The 14127-nt window shown below is 42.2% G+C and overlaps 1 protein-coding gene across 5 annotated transcripts in view; it reads right to left on the reverse strand.

The window, feature by feature from the left end:
• The window catches only part of IDE (insulin degrading enzyme), a 93757-nt gene extending 79921 nt beyond the window's left edge, over positions 1 to 13836 (reverse strand). For 4 of the 5 annotated variants that reach the window (XM_086378594.1, XM_086378593.1, XM_086378596.1 and 1 more), the window contains exon 1: positions 13676 to 13836. In XM_086378594.1, the coding sequence (XP_086234720.1) occupies positions 13676 to 13773 (98 nt within the window). In that variant the 5' untranslated portion in view covers positions 13774 to 13836. Of the gene's footprint in view, positions 1 to 13441; positions 13579 to 13675 lie in introns of those variants that run through there. The other variant, XM_086378597.1, reaches the window with a different exon arrangement.
• Between the last annotated feature and the right edge of the window lie 291 nt (positions 13837 to 14127).

Below are 14127 nucleotides of genomic sequence, written 5' to 3' on the forward strand. Positions count from 1 at the left end.
AAAGTACCTTGTATGTATACCAGAACTGATCAAATAAGTAAACAAATTGTAGATAATGAAATTCAGTATACTTAATGTCAGAGGAAGAAATTCTAAATAAGGAAAAAGAAAAGACTAAAATAAGCTTTGTAATACTAAATCAGAATCAGAGATATCAACACAAACTCATGACTTGGGATACTAACAGCTTTAGAAATATAAATACGTTTATGTATGGGGGTAGCTAGACTATCCACTAAAAGCAATAACACCTCAGTGACTGTGACTACATCTAATGCCCAGATCGTGATCCTTAAACATCATTTTCCAACAAAAGGAAACAAGCGGTTGACCTCAGGGCTAGGGCAAAGAAAATACAAGATGAGCCTGAAACATCTTGTGGAGCCAGAAGTAAAGAAGTTCTCTAAAAAAGATGGGAGCTTATTGAAAGTACACAGTAGCCAACCCAAAGATGCTCCTAATGGCCAAAGCTAGAACAATTTGTGTAACAAATAATGGGAGCAGTGAATGTTAACCACTAGAACAAATATCTGTGAATCTGTACTGATAAAAATGAATAAATAAGTGAACAAAGGAGGGAGAAAGTTATTTCTCACACAATTTTAATTAATAAATAAAGAGGGAAATAATTACCATTAACTACAGTAATACGTGTTGCAAAGATCCCCTGGTGGATGCTAAAAGTGGCTACACCAATTTCATTTCCGCCAACCGTGTACGAGGGGTCTTTTCTCCACATCCTAACATTTTTTATTGTCTTTCTGATAACAGTCATCTTGACAGATCTGAGGTGATATCTTGCTGTGGTTCTGATTTGCATTCCTGATGATTAGTGACAATGAGCATCTTTTCATGTGCCTCTTGGCCATCTTTGTGTCTTCTTTGGAAAAGTATCTATTAGATTCTCTGCCCATTTTTTGATCAGGTTGTATATTTTGATGTTGAGTTGTATGAGTTCTTTCTACATTTTGGATAGTAATCCCTTATTGAATGTATCATTTCATTATAAAACAATTTACAATAGCCAAGTTATGAAGTAATCTAAGTACACATCAATAGATGAATAAAGAAGATATGAGAAATAAATGTATATGTGTGTGTATATCCCACACAATGGAATATCACTCAACTATATAAAAAAGAATAAAATCATGTCATTTGCAACAACATGGGTGGACCTAGACAGTATTACATTAAGCAAAATAAGTCAGAGAGAAAGACAAATACTATATGATCTCACTTGGATGTGGAATCTTAAAAACAAAACAAATGAACAATCAGAAACAGAATCACAGATATAGAGAACAAACAGGTCGATGGGGAAAAGAGAGATAAGTGAGGGAGATTTAAGAGGCACATATTCCCAGTTGTAAAATAAATGAGTCATGGGTATGTAATGTACAGTGTGGGGAATATACTCAATAATTATATACTATCTTTGTATAATGAGAGATGGTAACTACACTTACTGTGATGATCATTTAAAATGTATAGAAATATCAATTTATAATGTTGAGAAACAGCAACTAACACTGTTGGAGATCAATTACATTTCAAAAACAAACAAACTTATAGATAAGGAGATCAGATTTGTGGTAACTAGAGGCAGAAGGATGGGGGAAGGGGGAATTGTATGAAGATAGTCAAAAGGTACACATTCCAGTTATGAGATAAATGGGTACTAGGAGTATAATTTACAGCATGATAAATATAATTAACACTGTTCTATGCTACACATGAACATCACCAGATGGTCAACACTGAAATCAGACTGATTATATCCTTTGCAGCCAAAGATGGAGAAGCTCTACACAGTCAGCAAAAATAAGACCAGGAGCGAACTATGGCTCAGAGCATAAACTCCTTATTGCCAAATTCAGACTTAAATTTAAGAAAGTGGGGAAAACCACATTCAGGTAGGACCTAAATCAAATCCCTTATGACTATACAGTGGAAGTGAGAAATAGATTTAAGGGACTAGATCTAATAGAGTGCCTGATGAACTATGGATGGAGGTTTGTGACATTGTACAGGAGACAGGGAGCAAGACCATCCCCAAGAAAAAGAAACAAAAAAGCAAAATGGCTGTCTGAAGAGGCCCTACCAACAGCTGTGAAAAGAAGAGAAGCAAAAAGCAAAGGAGAAAAGGAAAGATATACCCATTTGAATGCAGAGTTTCAAAGAATAGCAAGGAGAAATAAGAAAGCCTTCCTCAGCAATCAATGCAAAGAAATAGAGGAAAACAATAGAATGGGAAAGACTAGAGATCTCTTAAAGAAAATTAGAGATACCAAGGGAACATTTCATGCAAACATGGGCTCAATAAAGGACAGAAATGGTATGGACCTAACAGAAGCAGAAGATATTAAGAAGAGGTGGCAAGAATACACAAAACAACTTTACAAAAAAGATCTTCACGACCCAGATAATCACGATGGTGTGATCACTCACTCACACTCACCTAGAGCCGGACATCCTGGAATGTAAAGTTGGGTGGGCCTTAGGAAGCATATCACTACAAACAAAGCTAGTGGAGGTGATGGAATTCCAGTTCAGCTATTTCAAATCCTGAAAGACGATGCTATGAAAGTGCTGCACTCAATATGCCAGCAAATTTGGAAAACTCAGCAGTGGCCACAGGACTGGAAAAGGTCAGTTTTCATTCCAATCCCAAAGAAAGGTAATACCAAAGAATCCTCAAACTACCGCACAATTGCACTCATCTCACACGCTAATAAGGTAATGCTCAAAATTCTCCAAGCCACGCTTCAGCAATATGTGAACCGTGAACTTCCAGATGCTCAAGCTGGTTTTAGAAAAGGCAGAGGAACCAGAGATCAAATTGCCAACTTCCGCTGGATCATCGAAAAAGCAAGAGAGTTCCAGAAAACTGGACATGGAACAACAGACTGGTTCCAAATAGGAAAAGGAGTACGTTAGGACTGTATATTGTCATCCTGCTTATTTAACGTATACGCAGAGTACATCAGGAGAAACGCTGGGCTGGAGGAAGCACAAGCTGTAATCAAGACTGCTGGGAGAAATATCAATAACGTCAGATATGCAGATGACACCACCCTTATGGCAGAAAGTGAAGAGGAACTAAAGAGCCTCTTGATGAAAGTGAAGGAAGAGAATGAAAAAGTTGGCTTAAAGCTCAACATTCAGAAAACTAAGATCGTGGCATCTGATCCCATCGCTTTATGGCAAATAGATGGGAAAACAGTGGCTGACTTTATTTTTCTGGGCTCCAAAATCACTGCGGATGGTGATTGCAGCCATGAAATTAACAGACGCTTGCTCCATGGAAGGAAAGTTATGACCAACCTAGACAGCATATTAAAAGGCAGAGACATTACTTTGCCAACAAAGGTCCGTCTAGTCAAGGCTATAGTTTTTCCAGTAGTCATGTATGGATGTGAGAGTTGGACTATAAAGAAACCTGAGCACCAAAGAATTGATGCTTTTGGACTGTGGTGTTGGAGAAGACTCTTGAGAGTCCCTTGGATTGCAAGGAGATCCAACCAGTCCATCCTAAAGGAGATCAGGCCTGGGTGTTCATTGGAGGGACTGATGTTGAAGATGAAACTCCAATACTTGGGCCACCTGATGTTGAGAGCTGACTCATTGGAAAAGACCCTGATGCTGGGAAAGATTGAGGGCAGGAGGAGAAGGGGACAACAGAGGATGAGATGGTTGGATGGCATCACCAACACAATGGACATGGGTTTCGGCAGACTCCGGGAGTTGGTGATGGACAGGGAGGCCTGGCAAGCTGCGGTTCATGGGGTTGCAAAGAGTCGGACACAACTGAGCGACTGAACTTAACTGAATGCTATATGTGAAAGTTTTAAGAGTAAACCCTAAGCATTCACATCACAAGGAAAAATATTCTTTCCTATTTCTTTAATTTTGTATTTATATGAAATGATGGATGTTCAGTAAACTTACTGTAGTAATCATTTAAAGATATATGTAAGTCAAATCATTATGCTGTATACCTAAGACTTATACCATTCTGTATGTTAATTATATCTCAAAAAGCTGAAAAAAAATAAATATAGTGGGAGTCTGCAAAGAACAATTGAAAGAACAGAGCAAAAAAGAACTTTCACGTCTTTTCTTGTCAAAGTTCCACAAAGGGTCGCTTCAAAAATTTTTTGCTTTAATCATTTGCTAAATAATCTGTAAAATCATTTAATTCTCAAGTATTCAGAATTCTACAACTCTAGAGCCAGATGGAAGAGTGAAAGCCATTCACATCCTCTCTCTCATCTCTGTAGATTTATTCTACAGATATGTAGATTCATACTAAAACTCAGATCAATGCTTTTCAGTTTAGGAAATCATTAGATCTTTTAAAATGTTATCTTGTACATGCTCTCTTTCTCAAGTAGTTACTAGAATACATGTTTCAAATACTCCAGGTATCTTTTGAATGAAGGAGCAAACCAAGATAGAACAAATTATGAGATTCAGGAAACAGATACCGTACAGGAGAGAAACAAAGGTAAATTCCAGGCAACCACTTTGCTAAAGGCCTGGAGCAAAACTAGTCCAGACTGCCACTGAAGGGAAAGTGTCTGGAAGGAAAGCCTCCAAAGGAAAAACATGGAATCAATAGATCATTTAATAAGTTTGGTCATGTAGGAAATTGTACTAAGTGGCTGTGGGAGCAACTGGGAAGCAGGAATATTATAGGTAAACAAAAAATGACAAAAGGTAAAGACAAAAAATATGAACAAGAAGAAGAATTTAACACTATTTAGCCTGGTAGTGAATAATATTTGCAAAGTCATAATAATGTAAATACAGAAGGCTACTATATCCAAAATTTGTGATATAGCTTGTCAGAAGGATGGATAAGGGAAGAGAGTTAAATCTTGATCTAGGGAATTCCCTGGCAGTCCAGTGGTTAGGACTCTGCGCTTTCACTGACAAGGGCCCAAGTTCAATCTCTGGTTGGGGAACTAAGATCCTACAAGCTTCAGGGTGAGGCCAAAAAAAAAAATTAAATCTCCATCTATTGTAAAACAAATCAATATATAATTTCTAAAATTAAGAAATCAAAGAATAACAGTATTAGCATTATTTGAAAATATTAAAATAAATTTGAAAAAAAAAAATTTCAAAATAAAAAGCTTAAAGAGTTGAATGTGGTTGCCTATGGGGAGCAGAAATTAAGGGCCAGGGTAAGAGAAGGGAACTGCTAATTTTTGCTGTAAATGTTTTAGTACTATCGAACTCTTAAAAACTGCCTGTATTACTTCGATAAATATAAAATTTTTTAAACTAGCTATGTATTAAATAGATTCGTTATGTTTGTCCTTAAAAGCCAGGATGTTTGATGTTTAACATGCATGTAGTATGTCATGTGCTCCTCAAAAAGAAAAAGAAATCAACAGTTCAAGTACTGAATCCAGAAGCTCATTCCTTAAGAAAGTCAGTTATACGCTAGGCTTGCCCCACAAGTCATTTTCTTTTGTAGACAGAAAAAAAAAAATGAGTTGCAGGGCCCATTATGCTGGCCACTGAATTGCTGGACATTTTTTATCCAGTTACTATTGCAAGTGAACTCGGATTTCTGTGACAGAAATCTCCAAAATAAGAAGTATTATCTGTAAAGCAACTACACTTCAATAAAAATTTTAAAAATAAATTACATACAAAAAAAGGCATTATTACCTTCCTCATAAACTGATCTTGAGACTTTACTGTTATACTACAAAGGAAACTAGAGATACTTTTAAAACAATTAAGAGCACCAATTGATTACAAATGCTGATACATATGAGTTGTCAAAGGAATATTATTTATTATATATCACTTCATAAAACAATACAATCTCTACTGCCAGCAATTCAATTATACCAGCATCATGATTTCAAATGATTATGAGAACCTGCTTATTCTCAGATCCAAGGCACAGCTAGCTGCTGCTGCTGCTAAGTCGCTTCAGTCGTTTCCGACTCTGTGCGACCCCATAGACGGCAGCCCACCAGGCTCCTCCATCCCTAGGATTCTCCAGGCAAGAACACTGGAGTGGGTTGCCATTGCCTTCTCCAAGGCACGGCTAGAGAGCAAGGCAAAATTCCTTCTGAGGTTCTAACAGAGATTAGAGCTTTTATCAACATGAGGTCTCAGATTCATGGAGTTAGCAGGAACTTTAAAGATGATCAGGTCCAACCCACAATCACACAGCCAAGCTCATGGCAAACCGAGACTAGAATCCAGTTGAATTAAGCCTTTGTAGGTAGAGCTCTTTTCCACCACACTGTGCTGTCTCATGGAGAAGGCAATGGCACCCCACTCCAGTACTCCTGCCTGGAAAATCCCATGGACAGAGGAGCCAGGTAGGCTGCAGTCCATGGGGTCGAGAAGAGTCGGACACAACTGAGCAACTTCACTTTCACGCATTGGAGAAGGAAATGGCAACCCACTCCAGTGTTCTTGCCTGGAGAATCCCAGGGACAGGGGAGCCTGGTAGGCTGCCGTCTATGGGGTCGCACAGAGTTGGACACGACTGAAGTGACTTAGCAGCAGCAGCAGCAGTGCTGTCTCCTGTCCTATATCTTTTGAAGCCAACTTTGTCCCTTTGAGTAACTCAGACCAGGAAGAAATCTTGGAAATACACTACAGCCTCTAATTTCTTAATAATAAGAAACACACACACACACAAATACTAGTTACTGGCTACACTGACATTTAGAGTACAGAAATGGCGAATTGTAAGCAAAAGCTGAATTACATTTATCACTGCTGCTGCTGCTGCTGCTAAGTCTCTTCAGTCGTGTCTGACTCTGTGTGACCCCATAGATGGCAGCCCACCAGGCTCCCCTGTCCCTGGGATTCTCCAGGCAAGAACACTGGAGTGGGTTGCCATTTCCTTCTCCAATGCGTGAAAGTGAAAAGTGAAAGTGAAGTTGCTCAGTCGTGTCTGACTCTTAGCGACCCCATGGACTGCAGCCTACCAGGCTCCTCTGCCCATGGGATTTTCCAGGCAAGAGTACTGGAGTAGGGTGCCATTGCCTTCTCCAACATTTATCACTAGGGCTTCCTATTTCCAGAAGCCCAGGTCCCTGTCAAATTCATCCAACAAATAAATGGTTGTTTAGTTGCTAAGTCACGTCCGACTCTTTGGGACCCCATGGACTGTAGCCCATCAGGTTCCTCCGTCCATGGGATTCTCTAGGCAAGAATACTGGAGTGGGTTGTCATTTCCTTTTCCAGGGGATCTTCCTGACACAACGATCAAACCTGCATCTTCTAGTTGGCAGGCAGATTCTTTACCGCTGAGCCACCTGGGAAGCCCCACTCAGGTGGTGCTAGTGGTAAAGAACCTGCTGCCAGTGCAGGAGACATAACAGACACGGGTTCGATCCCTGGGACGGGAAGATCCCTTGGAGGAGGGTGTAGCAATCCACTCCAGTATTCTTGCCTGGAGAATTCCATGAGCAGAGGAGCCTGGCGGGCTACAGTTGGAGTCGCAAAGAGCTGGACACAACTGAAGTGACTTAGCATGTATGGTACTCCCTCCTAGCTAATTTCAAAGTTACTCAGGCCTAAGTTCTTAGGCCTCTTTGATTTCTCCATCTCCTCCCATACCCAATCAAAGTTGCTGCATCTTCTTTCACATGTATCTTCTGCAGACACTCTCCTTTCCTTGTTATTTGCACTACTTCTTTATCCTTTGTCGATCTCTGCCTGCATTTCAACTGTGCTTCCCAAAACAGCCAGATTAATCATCCAAAAACACAGCTTACATATGTCACTCTACTATTCAAAAGGATCTGAAGCTCTCTATTTCCTTTAGGATAAAATCTCATCGTCCCTTGATTATACTGTGAAATGGACAATATACTTCTGAGCCTCTGCTAATACCATTCCTTCTATCTAAAATATTCTCTCTCTTTCCCTTCTCTGTTCATCCAAATTTTACATTTCCTTCCAAGACATTTGCTCAAATACCTTTTTCTCTGTGAAGCCCACTGTCATCTCACTGGTACACGAGCATTCTGGGCAGGACAACAGTGCAAATAATCTGAGCAAGATGGAGTGAAGCAAGGAGGCTGGTGTGACTGGATGAGGTGACAGCATTTTGGGAAAAAGATCAGAGAGGTATCGAAAGACCAGACCCCACAGGACTTTCTTGACCATTAAAAGGATTTTAAATCTGAACAAAATGGGGATCAACTACACACTTTCCTATTTTCCCTAGCAAAGATATATGACTTAGCAGAAAGATCATGCTGCCAGTGGTGACAAGAGCAGGCTACATGTAGAATGGCAAGTGCAGAAGCAAGGAAACTAGTTAAGAGGCTATTATAGTAATTTGGGTAAAAGGCTGCAGGCAGTGAGAAGAGTCTGAATATGGATATACAGGCTGACTGGATGAGGGACATGGGAACAAAGAAGTAGTTAAGGATGATTCCAAGTTGCTGGTCCTAAGCGAGTGGAAGAGCAGAGATGTCTTTAACTGAGATAAGGGAGGGGACTGTGGCAGGAGCAGGTTTTGAGGTAGAAGATGTGGAGACAGGTTTGGGGTATGATCAGTTTAGGATGTATATCAGACATCCAAAGGAAAATGTCAGGCGGGAAATTTATTACCTCAATCTGAAATTCAGGGCAGAGGTTCTGGCTAGAGATATATATTTGACAATTGTCCAAATACACATCAGGCCAGTTTCATCAAACTTCTGTGATGATGGGTATGTTCCGTATCTGCACTGCTCCATATGACACCCACAAGACATTTATGACTTGAAATGTGGACAGGGTGATTAAGGAACAGAATTGTTAATTTTAGTTAATCTACATTTAAATAAGCACATGTGGTTAGCGGCCACAAATGGGAATAAAGCATGTACGTGTGACCGGATGAGCATCCTAGTGAATGTAGGTAGAGAGGACTAGGCACTGGGTTAAGCCTACCACATATTGTGATAGGAAATGTAAAAAAAAGAAACAACCCAAACCTCCATCAACAACAGAATAGAAAAATAATTAGTGACATATTCACATAAGATTGTCTTTCAACACTGAACACGTAAATCTCAGAAACAAGGTTAAATGAAAAGAAGTAACTCAGAGAAGAAAATTTTCCATAAAGGTCAAAAGCAGACAAAACGAAACAATGCACTGTTTAGGGATATATTAAAATTACTAAAACAATAAAGAAAAATCAAGGAATGATTATCCAAATATAGGACAACATCATCCCTTCATGGGAGGTGAGCACAGAGGGCTTCAAAGTTACTGAAATCTCCTTAACTGGATGGTGAGTACACAGGTATTCATTTTGTTGTTCTTTTTCATCCTATATACTCTGACATGTATAATATTAAATAATTAAAAGAGTATATAAATGAGGCAGTATATGGTTAAATGTCAAATGAATATTTCAAAACATCTTAAAATCATTAAGTTCAGAAAAAGGAAAGATAACTATGTGACCTCTATAGTGTCTAAAAAGGAGGAGAGATTTAGTCATATAAAGAAAAGAGGGAAGGGCATTCTAGAATAGTTATGAACATGTCACGTCCAAGAATCAGTGAATTAGTGAGTCTGACTGGAGACGAGTGAAGTTAGGTGGAAAAGCTGGGCTAAAGCCAGCTTATGAGATGCCTGAATGCTGGGTCAGGAAGTTTGGATTTAAAGCAAAAAAAAGAAGTTTGGACTTCATCTTGAAATAGGGCAGAACCACTGGTGGTGTCTAAACAAGTCAATAGCATGGGAAAAGTGGTATATTAGTAGGACTAATATGATGATAAGGATCAACTAATAGACAGGAGGCTGGGAAAAAAGTCAGTTATAAAACCTGTAGCTGTGAGACGTCACAGAAGATTTAGTATGGCCTGAACTACGATTCTGATGGATAATAAAGTTTACTCCAAGATACTTTAGGATGAAAGATTTGAGAGTCTGATCTTGGGAACAGGCAGTGAAGGGGAAAGAGATTCAAAGATTACTCCAATTTTCAAGCTAAACTAGGGAAATGATGACACCAACATATGCAAAACCAGGAAAATGAATAGAGAAAACCAGTTTTGAAGGACGACCACTGATTCATTCATGGAATAAAAGTCAGGCAGTGTGATAGCTTCCCCTCAGGGAACAGCTTGTTGAGTCACACTTCTTTTTAAGTAACATATTCTTAATAGGCAAAGAGAAAATATTTAATACATAGTTCTTTGGGAGGAATAAAAGCTGTTATAGCTTTTAACTCTACAAGAATTTTACAAGCACCATTTTAAAAGAATACTGTTATAGTAATACTGAGTTGCTTTTCAAAATAAACTGAAAGAAGGAACAGAATACAAAAGTAGAGATGTTCTGTAAAATGTCAGAGGTGAAGGAGTGAAACTACTCAATCCAATTTGACCGAACGCTCCTTGAGGACAGAATTTATCAGCTGTCCCTGATCCCCACAGCACTGAGCACAATGAATGATCACTACAGAATATTGATACTTAAGTAAGGCTGAATGAACAGACAGAAAAGAGTGAGGGCAAAAACAAGCTAATTAGGAATACCCTACCCAAACCTCCAGAACCCAGCATACCTTAAAGGAGCTAACGTTATGGAAGGAGAGTGCTTTAGCCTTATCATCCTGGCTGAAAGGTAGGCTGAGCCTGTGGTACCTGGTTTAGGAGACTAAAATACCAAACAAAAAATGGAAAGGATGCCAATTCTCAAGGAAACATATACTGAGTTTCTGCTCCCCACATTACTACCTAATGAGACCGTCCCCAACTCTAACCTTTAAGGCAGACAGTAGAATGTAACTTTTTAAGAGTGTGGCTAAAGATATTCAAGGGCATCCTGTCCTTTTAAACTGTTAAAAAGCCATTGTTTTGGTTGAAAGTGGTTTAAAAGTCTGTTTCTTAAGCCTGTAGAACAAAGAAATGCAAATAGAGCTACAGGTAAAGTGAGATGATTGATGCCCAGGTGTTTCAAGAGGTTGCCAGTGACTGGGCTAAGACCTGCAGGTTCTCCCAGGTTAAGATGATTTGGCAGAGTCCCAACTTATCCAATATGGCTACAAAAGGAACAATGAGGCTGCTTTCTAAATGAATTGATCTTATACAAATGCCTTAAGACCACCTCTTTCTAAAGAGGTTAGAACAGAAAAGAAATGGCCAAACATTGGCAACTGTTGTTCAGTCGCTAAGTAGTGTCCGACTCTGAGACCACAAGGACTGCAGCACACCAGGCTTCCCTGTCCTTCACTATCTCCTGGAGTTTGGTCAAACTCATGTCCATTAAGTCAATGCTGCCATCCAACCATCTCCTCCTCTGTCGCCCCCTTCTCCACCTGCCTTCAATCTTTCCCAGCATCAGGGTCTTTTCCAATGAGTCAGTTCTTCGCATCAGGTGGCCAAAGTATTGGAGCTTCAGCTTCAGCATCAATCCTTCCAAGGAATATTCAGGGTTGATTTCCTTTAGGATTGACTGGTTTGATCTGCCTGCTGTCCAAGGGACTCTCAAGAGTCTTCTCCAATACTACAGTTCAGAGGCAGAATAAAATAACAGTTCAGAGCTCATGCTCTGGCACCATACAGACATGGGTTAAATCCCAGTTCTTCCAGAAAACAGCTACATAACCATATCTTTTAACACATTATTATGCAAAGTAGGATTGATTACCTTCCTTAAGATTTAAATATATGATAACTTCAGATGCTAGTATGTTCCTTCCTAAAACTACACCATGACCCCTTTGATTGGACCTGCATTTTCCTTACTAGCCTCAGCCAGTAATTTTTAGTGAAGAGCTTTCTAGATGGATGATCTCAATTATTGTGCTTTGAATCTCCAATTTCCCTCTCTGAAAAACCACTTCATTTTGAAGTTCTGGTTCTTCAACCCATGCCCTGGGCTTCATCAGTGAAAGTGAAGAACAGGAGGAGAAAAAACAAAGAAAATCGAATTATAAGTAGAACTTACAAACTTTGTAGTTGTGTAAACTTAAAATTGATGCTTTCTTTAAAAATCACAAATTCTGTAGAACCTATTAGCAATAATTTTAAGAAGTGTTCTTACACATAGGAGGCCCAGGGAGGTACCCTGCCTATGTTCAGCACCCCCACTTCCCTCTCTCAACTCAGGGATCTTTCTGTTTGTTCTACTGGAATCTGTGGTGTAGTGGGAAACAGAAGAGGGAAAAGTTCCACAGATTCTTCATTTGCATTTGGCCTCCTTTAGAACCATTATAGCTCTCCTAGTTCAGGCAGTAAAGACTAAGTCCCAACCAGTTTCAACTCCCTTACGATCCTGCACACAGCCACCAAATTAAATCCTAAACTAGCAGTCTTCATGAAAATCCCTTCCCACCTCAAAAACTCTTAAGGGCTCCCTACCTTTTATTCGCTAGAAAGAGCCCAACTCAAATCCAAAGGCCAGGCTAACATCATTCTACTTTTATAGCACAGTACTTGTTTCCTCCTAATTCCCCGAAGGAAATTCTTTAAGGCTCTGACTAATCTGCTCATTGCGCTCCCAACACAGACAAACCTGCACGCCCAGGAAAGATTACACCCATCCCCACGCACCTTTCCTTCAAAGGCCAGCCCAGACCGCCCCATCTTTGCCCCGCAACCGTGCTCCTCAAACACACTGCCCAGTCTTCTGACCCTCTCAAGTACACCCCTTTTTACTGGCTATACTCTCGTGGCATCTCAATCCTTTCCAACCACTTTGAAGGCAGGCCACGTTCATTACACAGAGGATCATCAATGTGCCCTGCACTTAGTAGATTCAGGGTATTTTTTAAACCAGAGGAGGAGTTCAAATAGTGTATCTAAATAGAGCAAGACAATAATGCCCATCTTTGGCAATTCCCCTTTAGTCACAGTAAAGGGTATTATTCAGCGTTCGCTACAACGCTGAAAATTTCTAGTATACACAGAACAGTCATGTGGAGAGAGCACGCCACCGGATGGCAGAAACCTGCGTCCCAGTCCTCGTTTTTGCCACATGCTCTGCATCTGTGGGGAAATCACACAATCTCTCTGGGCCTCGGTGGTCTCAGGTGTAAAGCGGGGGAGCCACTGTAAAGGCTTCCAGGGTGTCTCTCGGGTCCCACAGTCCCCCCACAGGAAAGCCAACACTCGGCTGCTCGCTAAGGCGGAGGCAGGCAAACTTTTACACTTGCCAGGGCTGGCATTTCCAAACGGGAGTGGAAACTCAGTCCGCACAGGAAAAAGCGGCGCTGAGAGGAAGGTGAGAAGCGGTGTCTCCGGACTCGGATCCTTTACCCCATGGCCAGGAACAGTCCGCCTGGGGTTCCTGTCCCCTCACAGGCAGACTTCCCCCGAGAGTGGCCCGGCCCGGTGCGGCTCCCGGGAGCGGGCCGAGGTGACTGTCCGCGCCCGTGCCCCGCGCCCCCCGCACTTGTGACACACGCGGGGTGACCCGGGTCACAGCCTCCGTCCGTCCTCACCGCCTGAGGGACGCCCTTCTCTCCCGGGCAAGGCTCCTCGCGCCGCCCCGCGAGCCGCCCTTCCGGGCCCCGGGCGGCCTCTGCGCTGCCGCCCGGGCCCCAGGCCGCCGGGACCCGCGGCGTGAAGGGAGGCGGCAGCAGCGGCTTTAAGTGCTGAATCACCACTTTGCAACCCGAGCTCCAAACCACCGTGACCTGCGGGCCCCGAGGGCCCGGGCGCTCCGCTCGGCTTACCCACAGAGGCGCTCCGAGGGCGGCAGGCGGGCGCCGAGGACCGAGCGGAAGGTGCTGGGCAGCGCGGGGTGCAGCAGCCACGCTAGCCGGTACCGCATACCCCAGCGAAGCCGCCGGGATCACAGCGAACGCTTCCTTCTTGCGCCGAGCCGGCCTCGCTCACTGCGCATGCTCAGCCTGCCGCGCCGCGCCGCCTCCCGAGAGCCTCGGAGCGGCCGCCTCTCCGGGTTTTCTCTGGAGCCCGATAAGGCGTGGAACGGCGGGCGGCCAAGACACCGGCTGACCGGAATGTAGCCGGGGAGCTGCGGGAGCCGGGCCACCAGGCCTCCCCGGGCGAGGAGGGACCCTCCTGGGTCACGCCGGATTCACGCGTGAGGGCGGCTGTGTATCTGGTCTGTGTTAGCCGGGGGCAGGGGACGCACGAATACTGTGAGGGCACAAGGGGCCATGTT

The sequence above is a fragment of the Bos grunniens genome, chromosome 26 (genome assembly GCF_055505025.1).
Source record: "Bos grunniens cultivar Pamir isolate PY7600 chromosome 26, Bosgru_T2T1.0, whole genome shotgun sequence".
NCBI lineage: Eukaryota > Metazoa > Chordata > Mammalia > Artiodactyla > Bovidae > Bos > Bos grunniens.